At 39.8% G+C, this 15545-nt stretch overlaps 1 protein-coding gene across 1 annotated transcript in view; it reads right to left on the reverse strand.

Moving 5' to 3' along the window:
• Window positions 1-581: 581 nt before the first annotated feature.
• Window positions 582-15545, reverse strand: part of LOC104912788 (tropomyosin 1) — an 18058-nt gene continuing 3094 nt past the window's right edge. The window contains exons 3-4 of the mRNA XM_031555286.1: window positions 1398-1402; window positions 582-627 (exon numbers count right to left, since the gene is read on the reverse strand). Of these exons, the coding sequence (XP_031411146.1) occupies window positions 597-627; window positions 1398-1402 (36 nt within the window). The 3' untranslated portion in view covers window positions 582-596. The remainder of the gene's footprint in view (window positions 628-1397; window positions 1403-15545) is intronic.

The raw sequence follows: 15545 nt of genomic DNA on the forward strand, positions 1-15545 counted from the left end.
GCTGAGAGAGATGGGACTGCTCACTCTGGAGAGAAGCCTCTGGGGAGACCTTATAAGCAGCCTTCCAGGACCTGAAAAGGGAGGCTATAAGAAAGAAAGGGGCAAACTCTTTAACAGGATTTGCTGTGACAGGACAAGGGAAATGGTTTCAAACTAAAGAAGGGGAGATTTAGATTGGACATAAGGAATAAGTTCTTTACAGTAAAGGTGGTGAGGCACTAGAACAGCTTGCCCAGAGAGGTGCTGGATGCCCATTGGACACATTCAAGGTCAGGCTGGACCAGGCTCTGAGCAACCTGATCTAGCTGCAGATGTCCCTGTTCATGGCAGGGGAATTGGACTAGATGACCTTTAAAAGTCCCTTATAACTCAATTCTGTGACTCTATGAATTAAAGGAAGTACCCGTGAGCCAGGTGGACAGTTCCTCACTTAGAGGATCTTGGGAGTGGCATTCATATTATACTGACAAAAGCTGATAGGGAAAAGATAGGATAGAGGCCAGTCTATCATGTATCCTGCTTTACCTGGATATAACTTCCTACTCTTTTGCATATAAGGGAAGGCATAGTTATGCCTTTTGTTTCTGTCAGAGTAGTTATGTTGTCAGCAGTCCAGGTACTTCACTCCTCCAAGCTAAATGTATGAGTTTATACAATCTGAACTAAGAAGGTAACACTTCTCTGGCTGGGGCAGTAGCTAACTGGTAATATTTTGTAGGTTGGACAAGAGGCAGATGTACACCACAGGTTCACTGACAAGTTTCATTTGTCCAGTTCCTAAATTTACTGCTGGTAAATCTACATAAGAAGAACACACAGAAATAATCTCTGCCAAGTTGCTGTCAATTTGGGTAAAACCAGAGTCCTTGCAATAACAGCTGAAACAGGAGTGGGTAAGGTACATTACAGTCTGAAAGCCCAGTTATATATTCTTTCATCCTTCTAGCCCTGTCATACACTGGACGTTTGTTTAAAAAAGCAGCTTAAGATATACATTTAAAACATTTAATTTCTTCACTCAACGTTTTTCAGATCAAGGCTTCTCATTTAAAGCTGAGGAATGACTTGTACCTCAAAGGTTTGAGCTGTTGAGGCATTACTTATCAAAGACTTGTGACTAGTAAATACGCTATATTAATTACAAGAGATGCTTGCTCTGCAAATGCAGGGAGGGGTTTCAGTTTTCCAGCAATTCTCCTTTGCCCAGTTCTACATGCTCAACAGGTCTTTTTTATTGCAGCTCTAGGGATTCTATACGTTCAGGCACTGATAATAAGCAGAGGGGTTAGTGATGTGACCAAATGGAAGAGCAAGTCAGGGTTACAAAATGCTTCTCTGCTTGACACTAACATTAATTCTAAGACTTCTTGATATGAATTGAATCGTTTTTAAACAACACAGCCTTCAGCTCACTAATACATACGTACCAGCATACTAGTGATTCTAGTCTGGAAAACTCTTCTCCAGTCTGCCTGCTGGCTGCAAGTGCATTGATAGACAGGAAGTGTGTTCATCTTCTCTGAGCTTTTTCCATATCCATCAATGGAGAACGCTGGGTCTAAGAAGGGGATGCTGAATGTGCACCATTAGGAAATTGCTTGCCCCCTAATGGTTTGCTAGACCTTCAGCTTGGGAAGCTTCTAAACACAAGGCTAAGCTTGGTTTTAAGCACTGAATCAATTGCTTAGTATTTACATGAGCTCTGTCAAAGCGTTATGGCAGGGATCCTACGTTTTGCTCTCTGGGAAGATCTCCAGATAGGAAGGCTACAGATAACAACAGTAAGGCTTTCAGACAAGGATCTCCTCCTTGGTTATAAATCTGTTCTTTTAGAGGGCTAGGACTAACCTGAAATAATTTGCTTTGGCAGTCTGACAATGTTTGCACAATGCCTATTTGCTTTACACCTTGCTCATGCCAACACAATGAGCTACTTGCTTTCATTATCACTAAGTACATTACCAAACTTGAAAGAATGTGACTGTTAGAAATCAAGGAGGATCCCATAGCAATCCTCTGTTGAATACAATTAATTTTCCTTCTGCAAATTACCTGCACTTTTCAAAAGCTCAAAATTCAGAGTCAGCCTTATGGAATATGATAGGAAAAAGGGGACTGAGATGCAATATGGAACCTCTGTATTAGCAAACACCATTCACACAGGTCTCCGAACTAGCAGCCTGACATTTATTTTACCTCCTTACTCAGCTTCTTAGCTTGCCTCTACTAGATCTACACTCATCTGCAAAACTCTTCTGTCTTTAAGGGTTATGTCATCTTCATCCCAATAACATCTACTTACTACATCTACTTACTGGCATTGAGCTGCTAAAAACCTAGACTCCCTTCCTTGATTGTCTGCTTGCTAACGCTTGCTAACAAGTCAGTTCTTTAGATTTTAAGAAAAAAGTTAATTTTACTGGCATATGCATATATTCCTTGAGGCACACCCTCTCTTTTTAGTACTTTACAGCTCTAAAGAATGGGCTGTTTCCTTTGATATAACTGAATCCCCTGCAATTGTAAATAAGTGTAGAACATGACTAGTAACCTCCTCCTACCCCCCCCCCCAAAAAAAAATTAAAAAATCAAGGCAAGATCTGTGCAGTATATTTCTTCCTCTGTTCCATCTGTGTTTGAAAGACAGAAAAAACAGTTTCAGTGATCCACTTACATTCTAAAGCTTTCCAGCTACTGAAGGAGCATCCGGATAGATACTTCAGACTGCCTTCCAAACAGATACAATAGAAGTTCTCCACAGAGAGATCTCAGGAGCTTTTATAAAATAAGAGCTTGAGTGCTTCCACAGTTGCTCAGCAATCCCTTATCTCTCACTAGCTTTAAATTCAGAACTCAGATTTAAAACATCACAGGAACTTTTAGAGCTGATAGTTTACTAGTCTTTCATTACCTCCAGCAGAGTTGCTCTGCTGAATAACATGAACTGAAAGCTTCTATAAATTACGTGACAAGCGAAAGCAGGCAGATTTTCATTTCATATACACTGTATATAAAGGTATACCTACTTAAATCTATGCTTAAACACGATCATTTTCTTGCATACAACTTCTGATTCTGTGGGGTTTTTCATTTCTTTTTTTGAAGAGCAGAAGTAAAAAAATATTAAACCTCCTACAAGAAGGTTAAATGGTTCTTCCTGTCTTACAGAGTAAGAATACCAATATCTTCAGCAGGTTTTTTTTTTCTTTTGAAGATTGACAAAAGGACAATCTCACACTGAGCTCCTTAAATTCTTTATGGAACTGGCTTCCAACCTCAAAAGTACATTCCAGATAGACTTATTTTGCCTTTCTCTAAAGAAATTCTGTTTTTACTATGACAGAACCAACATGACAAATTTCACAGCCCCTGTTCATCTTCTGTTTGGGAAGGGAATCTCAAAACAATCTCTGCTGTTCTACTATTATCAAATCTGACTGTATTTGTTTCCCACCTTTGACCTCATCAACCACTCAGAAATCCCTGTCTGAACACTTTCCGGCTGGTTTTCATGCATGCAGATGACATAATTTCCTGTTAAGTACACCACAAAATGTGACTCCTTATCATCTCTGATTAGTCAGATAGCTCCGTGCACAACCACAAAACAAGCAAAAACCAGCTATAAGTAATACTATAGCTCCTTAGTTTTTAATACTATCCTGCTTCCTACTCCTTATATGTAGGCTGGGCTAGCTGGATTTATTTACCCACGCTGAGGTTTAAAAATACTTATTTCCTTTGTCATTGCTTGTTTAAGGATTGCTGCTATGTGCAGTTCATAAATGCCAAAAGCTCCATGTCAAAGGTTACTTGTCTTGCTTCTAACTTGCCCCCAGGCACTAAAATTGGCTCCTGCTGCTCTCAGAGAGAGAAGCTTCCAAAAAAGTGAAGTCACTCCTTGAGTGACCATCTGCTACAATACAATATTTCTGAAATATCTAGACAGATTCTATATAATTTTTATACACGTTAAGACTTTGCAGCCCAATAAAAAGGAAGTAAACTGATATTTTTAATCAAATAAAACACCATGGAAGTAAAAACAACAACAAAACATAACTAACTTTCACAGCAGCATTGTTGTTCCTTACTTGTATTTACATTAACATAAAGCATAATACCTTTTCAGTACTTGCTTTCTAAATTAGACAAACACGCATAAAATCACTGGTGAATTTGGCACAGGATGTCTTATTCATCCCTTCACCTGTTCCTTGCCTCAGACGGAGTCATATATAGAACATATGTGTATAGAGTATACATAGAATATATATGATTCTCTCTGAGGATACATATACATATAGAATATCCCACGTTGGAAGAAAACCCCAAGGATCACAGTGTACAACTTCTTATATTGTGGTGCCCAAACCTGCATGCAGTGCTTGAGGTGAAGATACACCAGTGAAGTGCAGAGTGGGACAATTCCGTCCCTAACCTGCCTGGCATTGCCAGGCTGATACACCCCAGGGCACCCTGCTGGCTCACATTCAACTTGCCATCAACCAGAACCCCCAGATTCTTTCCTGTGGGGCTGGACTTCAGCTTTTCATCCTCTCAGCTGTACGTACAGCCAGGGTCACCCCCTTCTCAAGTGCAGAATCTGGCACTTGCTCTCGTTACACTTCATGTGGCTGGTGATTACCCAGCGCGTCAGTTTGTCAAGATCTCTCTGCAGGGCCTCTTCACCTGCAAAGGAGTCAACACTCCACCTAATTCAGTATGCACTTGAGTCCTGCATCCAAAACATTTATAAAAACATCAAAGAAAACTTGCTCTATAATAGAGCTCTGGGGAACTCCCCTAGTGGCTGGTCACCAGCTTGATGTAAGCTCATTTACTATATATAACCCTTTGAGCCAGCAGTTAACCCATAGTATAACGTAGTTGTCTAGCTGTATACTAGATATTTTGTTTCATATTTTGTATGAAACAGTTTTGAACACACTGTGGCACTGCTTTGGAAGTGATGATGCAACTGCTTCACAGTGTCTCTTACATTCAGCTGAGCCTGCAAAACTCTGGATAGTCTTCTGCTCCCAATAATTTCCATGCTTTTCTGATGTAAGAAGTTAGAAGAATTGATTATTTTACACTTCCCCTGTTCCATCAGCCCAGGAACCTACCGTTTTGAAGTTATTTAAAAACCTGATGGATTGCCTTTATATGAAACTCCAATGCTTTGATTACCAGTCCCATTTCAATAAAGTAAAACTTCTGTCAAAGTGCAATGCACGTAGAGAAATAAGCATTGCACTGAGTTCTTTGGGGTAAAAAGTTAGTAACATTGTACTTCTGAAATGGAATTCTTTGATATTTCATTCTTGTTTCAAAATCAACATTCTTCATTAAAGGTTAACAGAGCACACAACATACTAAAGAACTGAACAAATAGCTTCAGTGTATTCATAAGTATCTTCATCTTCTTTCCAGCAAAGCACGGTGGGGACAGCGTAATCCATTTCTAGCTATGTCTTCATATGTTAAATGATAAATACAGAGTTACAGACACATGACGAAGAACAAACCAAAACAAAACATTGCCACTTCAGCTACCTGCCAGAAGATACAGGTACGCTAGGTCAATTTTCTGCTGAACAGTTTCAGACACCCTCCTCTGATTATCATGCTCGTTTTCTAACCACTCCGTGAATATGTTTTTTGGCTTCATAATGCTCTGACACCTAAACTGTGAGCTACTCTGGAGAACAAATTGTTGCCTGATGTTTTCAAATCTGTTCAGGTTTTCTTATTGCTATTACAATGGTTCAAGAGCCAAAATGCCAAATGATAAGGAAGATTTACTTCCAGTGAGGGAAGTTACTATTCCAGGATGAAAAACATTCCATACTGCGAACTTAGATACGAAGCTAATCAATTTCTCAGTACTAGGGGTATGCAAAACACAACAGGTCATGAAAAATTCCTCTTTTCAAAGCTTCAACAAAAGGGGGAAACTTCTGGCAAATTCTGCAAGACTTTGAAATCCACCATGACATGCAAATTTCTTCATATTTTGCAGAGGAAAGGCAAGAATAAAGAACACTCCAAACTTCATCCAAGCTACCTCTTCCTTTTGAACGTTTTTAACTTCACTGGTACACGAGCTGTGAAAAATCAGAATTTCTTTTGGGGAGAGACTCTTGCTCTGTGTTGACACCACGAGATATGAATAGCTGAGAATTGAATTGATAGCTGTTTTCAGAATGGATGGAATTGAGGATAGTGCTATTAATTTATGACACCAGAAAAGAGAGGTAACAATTAGCACAAATGAAACATGAGAAATCCTTCACATAAGAAAGGCTGTAAAATATCTTGTAAGGAAAAGCTAGTCTACGCAACTTCTCGCAGTGAGCTAAGATCAACAACTCTGTCTTGATTCACATCTCTCTGGCATCACCAGCCATTTAAATTCCAGTAACAGAAAATAAAATGTTAATGCTTTGATGCCATCACTGAATATGGCTTCCTCTTTTGACGTGATTTACCCAAAGTATGTAGAACATGAGACTCACTCCTACCCATCTTCTATGTTCGTCGTTTCCTTTCTCCCTTGACAGCTGGCATATATAACAACTCTAATTTCATCTGTTAATGAAGCAAACGCTAAAAGTAAGGGTTTGGTAGGTATAAGTAGTATAAAGGTATTTAAGTTCAGCCCTGATCTTAACGGGGTCCTTCAGGAGGAGACTTTAAGATTTCCTCACATTTCCCATATTTCCTCTTTCTATTTAGACTGGCTATGCCCGTGATGGCTCTATACCTCCTAGCCAGCTTGGGAGCACAACGAAGTGAAAAGACCTGAAAGATGAAGGCTAACTGGATGTGATTTGTGTGAAGTTTTAGATTAGATGGTTTATTAGGAACATTTATTTTATAATTAAACTCCATTGTTTGTTGTAAAGGGACACCTATGTGCAGCTCAAGAATCAAAATCTCCCATTATGGCTGGTACTGCCACACCACGCGTGAATTTCTTTTTTAAATCCTGGCAGTTTTGATTTTAAATGAATCAGTCAGAGGTTCGGTGAAAGAAGCATGCAAGCATTAGCATTTGAATGCTGTTCTTCAATTCATTTTGCTATCAGTAAGTGCTGCAGCAGAAACAAAACTAAGGGAGGAAATTAGAAAGGTAAATCATAGGAAAAACACATGCCTGATATACTGCTTCTTCTGAAGCCCCCAAAATGGAAGTGTGGATCAGTATCACAGTGTTAACTCAACAGGCTTATATTCATTGCTGTGCTCTCTCTACTTGGTTCTGTGGGAAAGGCAATGGATGGAGGTGGCAAGAATGTATTCCCAATCTTAAGACCAGTTTGATATCAACCTCAGCAGTCATGATAGCAGTTTGATGGTGCAAACTCCACAAGAGCTGTAATCACAGGAGTAATTAAAATGGAGATGCACTATCAGCCTCTTCCTCCTGTTTCTTCCCTGGACAACAAGTGTTATTGCTGGGCAAACTGTGCTTACTACATACAGCAGTAAGTATCTCTGGCATGTGATACGTTTGTGCTTTTTGATATTCTCAAAAAATATAGCAGGAGCAGAGATGTGGTTTGCAAATCATCGACAGTGGTCTACATATCTTTTGTGCTGACAGATATTGGACCAAAAGTATTCAATCTTATTCACTTACCTCTGTTAACATATTTCCTGGATTTTCTACAGACGCCTCTGCTTCTGTATCCACACACATTCTGCTTTGCTTCAAGTTTGAACACTGGAAAAGAAATGCTCTATAGTTCTCTGCATATTCCAAAGGAATGCTCTTTAATCTGCAGAAAAAAAAACAAACCAACAATACAGTTCATTTTTTCCTAGGACCATTCCCAGAAACCTAGAATAATTACCTGAAGAACACATACTGACTCTTCATTATTGTAACCCTCTATACCTATCACAGATGTCAACATGTTGATGCTGTCAGTATTGATAAATAAATTACATGTCATTCCTCTCCAATGATCTGCACTGTAAAGGGGAACAATGTTATGCCACACTCCAAACATATACAGAGAGAACAGAAACCCTAAGAACCAAAACTGACAGTGAGACTGGAAGCAAGTGCATATTATCCCTCTGGTTACATACTATCCTAACCCATTCAGCTCTACCAAAGGTTCCTTTCATAGTAGTAAAGGAAAAGTGAAACAGCACTTATCATCTTTTGTCTGAACTTACATTTTAGTCATGGAAATCAGAACTTTTATTCTATTCTACACCAGTGATATGGAGTATTTTATGTACAGAATATTCTATTCTATACCACATGCCCTGCCAGTAGTGTCGCAAAAACTGTTGGTTTGGTTTCCTCATGGACTCCTAGCTCAGCCCGGAGAAGCATCTCACTCCCACATTCAGCCATAACTTGAAAAAGATACGCCAAAGAGGCTGTTCAAAATGTTCACTAGCCAGGGCAGGAAAAAGAAAAATATGAACAGTAAACCATTTCCCATTCCTTTCCATGGAGGCTACTTCCAAACCTTACACTCAAGCCTAGAACAAGTCAATTCAGAGGGCAAAATAACAAATTCCCTTGTCTGCCCTTCCTGCCTGGGAAGCTGGAGGGGAAGGGAACACCCTTCTTCTGATAAACACAGACCCAGCTTCCACTCCGGGCTCACACAGCCGAGCCCAGATTTGATAGGCTGACAGGAAGAATGGTAATTCCTCACTTGCAGAACACCTTTAACTTGGCTGTGATATCACACAGAGCAAACATAAGACAACCACTGGCTGTAAAGCCCCCAGCTCAAATCCTGAGCAGGAAAACAAATTCCAATACCTAGGATTTTTTGAATAACTGCTCAGCTACGTAGACACAGTATCCTTACAGGCAAATCACTGTGGACAGAGGAGAAATAGAGGAGCCAGTACAGTTCTTTGCTGAACTCAGAACTAGAGATGTTTCCTCTAGAAAAAAGAACAATCTCACAAAACCTCCCTGTTTCAAAAACATTCTCACAATTTCAAAAATCTCACTGGATTTTTGAAAGGAAATCACATGATGAAGCTATAGCAATGAAGACAAATATAATTCATATAAAATTAGGAAATATGAGTTAAATAATCTAAGAACTTCTACCAGAACAAAAGCTAGACCAAAAATAGATTTTTCCTGGCCAGAAAAAAAAACAACACCTGTTTAGAATCAGTGGTCACACATGAAGCAGCTTAATTTAATCCAGTATGTGCAGATCATAATGCTTTGCACTTGCACACAAGGATGAAATAACATTTTGAAAATTCAGTTTAAAAACACTTCAGTACAACATGTTATAAACTGGATTCTTCTTTTTCTTTTTTATTTTAAGTCCACTTCCCCAAACTCTGAAAGGGGCTCAAGAAATCTACTTTTCCAGTCCTTGTTTCATATGGCCAACATGGCACATTAAATATAGTTAATCTGAAAATAACACAGGACAAGTGAGACAACTGTGTAATTACAAGATAAGGCAAAAGAGTTCATTTATGCTGTGAAGAAATTCCAGAATCAGTACTATGTTTACTTAAAAACATATCTCAGTATACAATCAAAACCAAACTATGAATAATCAAAAGTAGTTCATGCAAAAGGCCTGGAAAATAACTCAAGTTCTACAGCCAAATAATAGAACTGTCTCTAGAATTTCAGGCTCAAGTCTCTAGTCTATGCACCTCCTCTCACCTCCTGTAAAGAGGTCACACTTGTCACATCCCTATTGATTGGATTTAGAAGCAGAGCAGATCAGTGATTATTCCAGTAGTTACTGACACACCTTCAGAAAAATCTGTTCTCGGATGAACTATGATGCAACCCCAGCTGCTCCACTCCCAATTAATAACAGCGTAAAGGAATATTGCACAAAAAAAGTTTAGTATTGTGTATAATTTTTCACTGTGTGGTTTTGCCCAACAGTTTTCACTTGGCATTCTTTGTCTTAGAAAATCAGAAAACATCTTACTTCCTCTATAAGTGTCAGCAAGTGGAGGTAGTGGCACAGCTGAGTGATTTCTGAAAGCCTTGCCACTTACCCTTTACACCTTGCACAACATAGCACTGATATGGTTGGAATTGGACCCTCCTGACAGGATTTAGAGTTCTCTGAGGATTTTGTGCTGATTATATTTGAAAACATATTGTAATTTATCTAAGCAGCATAATTACTTTTGTTCCATCTATGCATGTCTCGTCACACTTAGTGGGGTTGCTCAATTTCTAGTCAGGCAACGCTGCTGCCTCTTTCAGTAATTACTCTGCTATCATCCTGCCTCCAGTGGGTAACCTCAGACCTGTGCTATCTATTCCCCTTTTCTTGTTACATTTTCCCTCTGCCATTGCTTTGAGAAGTACTCCACAACCACCACGGGCTGAGAAAAGCACATCCTAAATCATAACTCCCTACTGGCAATTTCTGAAGACGTTGCTTTGCATAGAGCAATACACACCAATGGGCTATGCTCAAAACCAAACCTTGACAACTGACAATGGAGAGAACAGAACATCTCATTTACCTTATTTTCCCTTAATGTAGCCACATTAGAACTTCAGGAAACAGCTTAATTGCTAGAAGAATAATCAACAAAGTGTTTTGTCTGAAAGCAGATACTGATTCTATGCTGAACTTCTACCAAAATATTCCCAAGCTCACAAGTGCATTGGATATACAAATTGCATGTAGCCCAGACTGCCAATTTGTTCTTGTCTGGCTTGAGACAACGCACTGAGAAGGATATTACGGGGCTGAGCTAACACTACATTTGACACAGTTTGCTCTATGTGCTTAAAGCTGTCATCAAGAACTTCGTCTTTCCAGCATGAGAGAAAAGTGCCTCTTCAAACTGCCATTTCTCAAGGCGAGTAGTATGAAGTACACAATGGCAACCAGGATTCCATTTCCTACTGTTGTAACTTTGAGAGGTTGTTTTCTTTGTTTGTTTTATTAAATAAGGCCAAGGGAAGACCTGGAAACAGGCATAGCTGTTCTGAATACAGAGGAAGGATCTGTGACCAGGGTACAGTGGTAGGAGATGTCACAGAGATGGGACAGCCTTCTATTCAGGTCATCAGCCATTTTCTATACAACTAATTATTTGTTAAGAATGCCATTTTCCACTATGACTCTGCTGACCTTCAATCAGTAATAAAATGTTTCACTTGCATTCAGAGACCTGACCTCAGCCTTGTATGGAATTTAGGAGCTCACAAAGAATGCAGTAAAGCTCTTGTCCCTTCACTGAGGCAAATATTCTTTAAGGAGAATAATGTTAGAGATCCTTTGAGAAATGTAGGAATTTCAAGATCAAGCTACAGGCTGGTTTCTAAGGGAAAATTAAGTTCTGCGTCCAGATTTTTTTTCTAAAGTGTATTTTTCACAATGGTAGATAAAGTAAGCATTGAAAATACTAAGATGAAGAGAAAAATTTATTCATGGACCAAGTATAATGAACTTTCACAAACTAAGTTTTAGCACTACAAAGAAGATGATTTTGAACACTGCCGGGTTAATCTGTTTCTAGGAAGTAGATTCTAGGCTTCCTATCCACCTGATGCAATATGTTGCTCCTGCATGCAGAATCTCACAGCAGGAAGACTGTTGGACTGGTCGCTCCAAGGACTTCCCAAGGAAACTCCTGACCATGGGATTCATTTCTGCTAAAAAACTGGGTCATAAGCAAATTAGACTTCTACAGCTCTCCTCTGACAATGGTAGGTGGCTATCAAGAAAACTGTCTGAATGCAGGAGCTGGTGCAGGCCAGTTGGGCTCATCAGAAGGAAATGGCAGTTGGACAAGTACTGGGTGCATCCAGGTGTACAAATCCCAGCTCACTTGTTGCAACAAGACCCACAGCAGTCCAAGCTGTATAAGATGTATACTCTGACAAAAGTTACAGCAGCCAACTTTCACCTAGACTTTGAAAGAGTTTTAACTAAAAAAAGCCAATTTTTTTTTGGTTTTCCCACCTATCAGAGAGCTTTTTCAATGAAGTGTCTCAGATCTGAATTCATTGGTGTATTCATATCATGAGTCTAAGAATGCCTACTTACTTAGAAGAACAACAGCCTTTCATTCACTGACAGAATCAGGGTGATGTAAGGGAATCTGAATTAATATTTTCAGAATGCTATTTCAAAACAGGGTGTTTTTGAAGTGCACATTCTTAGGTAGACTGAAGGTACAAACACTGAAACTTTGGTTGCCAGATGAAAACTTCCATATCAAACCAGGATGAAGGTGGTGGTTTGTGAGGAAAACATCTGCCTAAAGCCTCCCATTTCTGCTCTTTTTCAGAACCAATGTTTCAAAATGAACATCTTAGCAATTGACAGCTTGCTTGTAAGAGACATTGCCGTGCTTTTCACCACTTTCCAATGATTGGTATATAACAAAAATGCAGCATGCTTTACAGATTTTCTGGAAAGTGTATTCTTTTACTGAGGTGCTTTGAGACAATTCATATATGGAATTCTCTAAAGCTTCAAGTTGCTTTGGAGATGGGAGAAAAAATTTCACCTCTTCACGCAGCCATCCTTCCTTGAGGTAGATATCTGATAGAGAAAGGCTGCTCAAACACTGGCTGGAAGAAATAAAGTCCAGGTTTTCCAGCACTGCAGACTAATTTTTTTGGTTCTTACTGTCTCCTGTTAAACAGGTACAGGCCTCTACTTCTCTGGCTTATACTTAGAGGGCCCCACTCACACAGGAAAGTAAAGTAGAGGCTTGATAAGATTTGATTTCAAGGCTGTTTCAAAACAAACACTTTGTAAAGAATGAGATCCAGTGCACAAAGCTATTTAATACTGAATGCAGGAATGGTTTTTGTCTCCTCTAGTCACTCTTCAAGTGAAGGCACCCCAGGCAAGAGGGGCAATGCAAACTAGAGGAGCCTAATCAGTCTAAATCAATGTTTGAGGAGCTCTGTAAACAGAGGGCATGTGGAAATGCTCTCCCCTGTTAGTTTCAAATAACACTGAATTTTTATTCTCAATGCCCAAAGTACTGAAAAAGCTTAAACTAGTGCATCAGCATCAGGCAGAGAGCTCTGAAACACTATTATCCAAGAAGAAAGCAGACAAATACCCAAAAATGTATACTGTACCTAGACTAGGAAGGGGCCAATAAAGAAAAGTGACTTTCCAAAGCTTCTGACACTACCTCCTATTGTAATTGTATGAGACTTTTAAAGTCTAAAACTCTGTGCAAGAACATCAGTGTACTTTGGAGTGGGTACTTGTGTTTGGAGGTCAGCTTTTGTATATGCTTCTCATCAGAAACCTGTGTCCTTCAGTCAACCTGGTCTCACCAGTGAAACTTGAAATCTTGCCCTATTCTACAAAGAGAAGGATGTGGAACTGCAATTCCCATTGCCCACTGCAAAGTGCCTAAGCACAACAAAGCTTGGCTGGCTGCAAGTAAGGGAACACAGCAAGCTTTCAGCCTCCTAAGCAGTACAACCCTTACAGGAAGCAGGCAGAACACCATATCTACGGTATCACTGTTTTCTTTCCATCATTCTGAAATTGTTAGTGCATACATTCAGAAACACAGTACCAGGTGTCACCACAGTTAATCCTAATAAAATTGTCAAATAGATTATCAGCATGAAATTTACTCCATGTAGTTAAACTTCTTCCTACTTCTTCCTTGCAAAAGGCATATTCCAGTGTTTACTGAAATTTGCAGGAGACTGCATCAGCTTTAAAGGCTTCTTCAATATTTTTAAGCTTCTCAGGAATTTCTCAACAGAGATGACAGATGAGATTAAACTTCAAATTTCAAATTAAATTCTTAGAAAACTTACTGCTGGGAAATCTCAAGAACAGGGATATTTGTTTGGAGTCAGTTTGGGCCAGAAAACAATTCTCAAAAGAGAAGGGAGTTGAAGAGAAGGTGCATGGATGAGATTTGAGGTTGGTTTAGGGGCACTTCTGCTTTCAGTGCTTTCCGTTCCCTCCTCAAAAATGTAAATTAACATATCAAATTCAGGGTGACATTTCTGATAAAGATCAGTTTAAATATAATACTGGAGGTCCTTCAACTGAACAATACAGAGTGAAAACATCATTTTTACCTGCAAAAACTGCCAGTGCAAGCTGCTGCTGAATCCAGATCAGACACTATTTGGCATGAAATCACCAGTGCATTTAATTCTTTCATTCACAGAAAACTTAATCTTATATGGAGTATGGCAATGTGGTGGATCACATTGTTGCAATGGTATAATAATGAGAAGGCATTAGATCAACAGGAATTGCGCTCCATGACAGGCTCTTGCTGAATGCAGAAGGCACATATTTCAAGTACAGTTAACACACAATATTAAAATGCTGTAAGGTAAACTATTTATTTTCTTCCACTAAAGCTCTATCTTTCCACATTTTCTATATGTGGAAAGAACAGAGGAACGTAATAAGAGAATAAAAGCTGTCCCGACATTTTCTATGCTTTCTCTATCAGATAATCTCTACCTTTTGCCCTCTGAAAGCCACTCCTTTTTCATTATGAAATTAATGCATTAATTAATGAGACAGCTACCTCAGTAGGAGTCAGCAAAATGCACTGAACTATTCCTTCCTCAACTAGATCAACACCTCCTAAGAAGCTGGAGAACTTCTAGTAGCCATAGCCAGCCTGTCACAGCTTGTTATATACTGGAACAGGGACCACAGTCAAAGAGCAATCAGCTCCTTTCCATTAGAATTCCTGCTATGGGACAAATCTTGCACTGCTCACTCCTGTGTTATGCTTACACCCTAGAGAACAGCACAGGTCAGTGTCTCTCCAGCTGTTGTGCCAAGCAAGCAAGAAATTGCTCTGGCCTAGAAGTAACATAAGAAATGACAGCACAGGGGGAGAAAAACAAATCCTCCCACTGCAATTCCAAGCAGAGACCAGAATCGCTGCTATACTGGGTAGGGATTTCTGGCAGAAAAGAGCACAAGTCTGCCATTTTTGTAGGGTAAACCAGGCAATGACAGATTCGCATGTCTGAGACAAGATCTTGAATCTTCCCTTTTTACTTCCCATATTTTGCCACTTCAAGGTCTGCTGAGTAACGGACATCCAGTCAACTGAAGAGACAGCCTCACACCAGTTTGCTGAGCAGTGTACTGCTGCTGCCTTATATTCTTCTGTCAAATTATATTCAAAACGAAGACAGACAGCAGATAACTTCATAATGGCTTCAGTTACCTTGAGCCTGGCTCATGGAACAGGCACACGCCTGGAGTTGGGCTTTAGGATAGACTCCGACATGCAGTAACCTTGTAAGACAGCTACGTTTCAGTAGCTCATAAAAGTGCAACCAGCACCTGCCACCATACAGCAAAATCCCAATATAGCGTTTAATAAATCAGAAACCTACCCCGATCCTGTCAGTCCAAAACTAGCCCTGCTCGACGGATGCCATTTTAACTCCACAGCCACCGCGAAAAGCTGGAAGGGCTCTCTCCTTTTTCCCCATCGAACATGTGGGGGGGTGGGGGTGCTGGAGGAGGAGACAGGTGCACCCGCGGGAGGGAGGGACTGCCTCGAGGGGCTGAAACTACAGA

This window comes from Meleagris gallopavo, chromosome 12, assembly GCF_000146605.3.
Source record: "Meleagris gallopavo isolate NT-WF06-2002-E0010 breed Aviagen turkey brand Nicholas breeding stock chromosome 12, Turkey_5.1, whole genome shotgun sequence".
Lineage (NCBI taxonomy): Eukaryota > Metazoa > Chordata > Aves > Galliformes > Phasianidae > Meleagris > Meleagris gallopavo.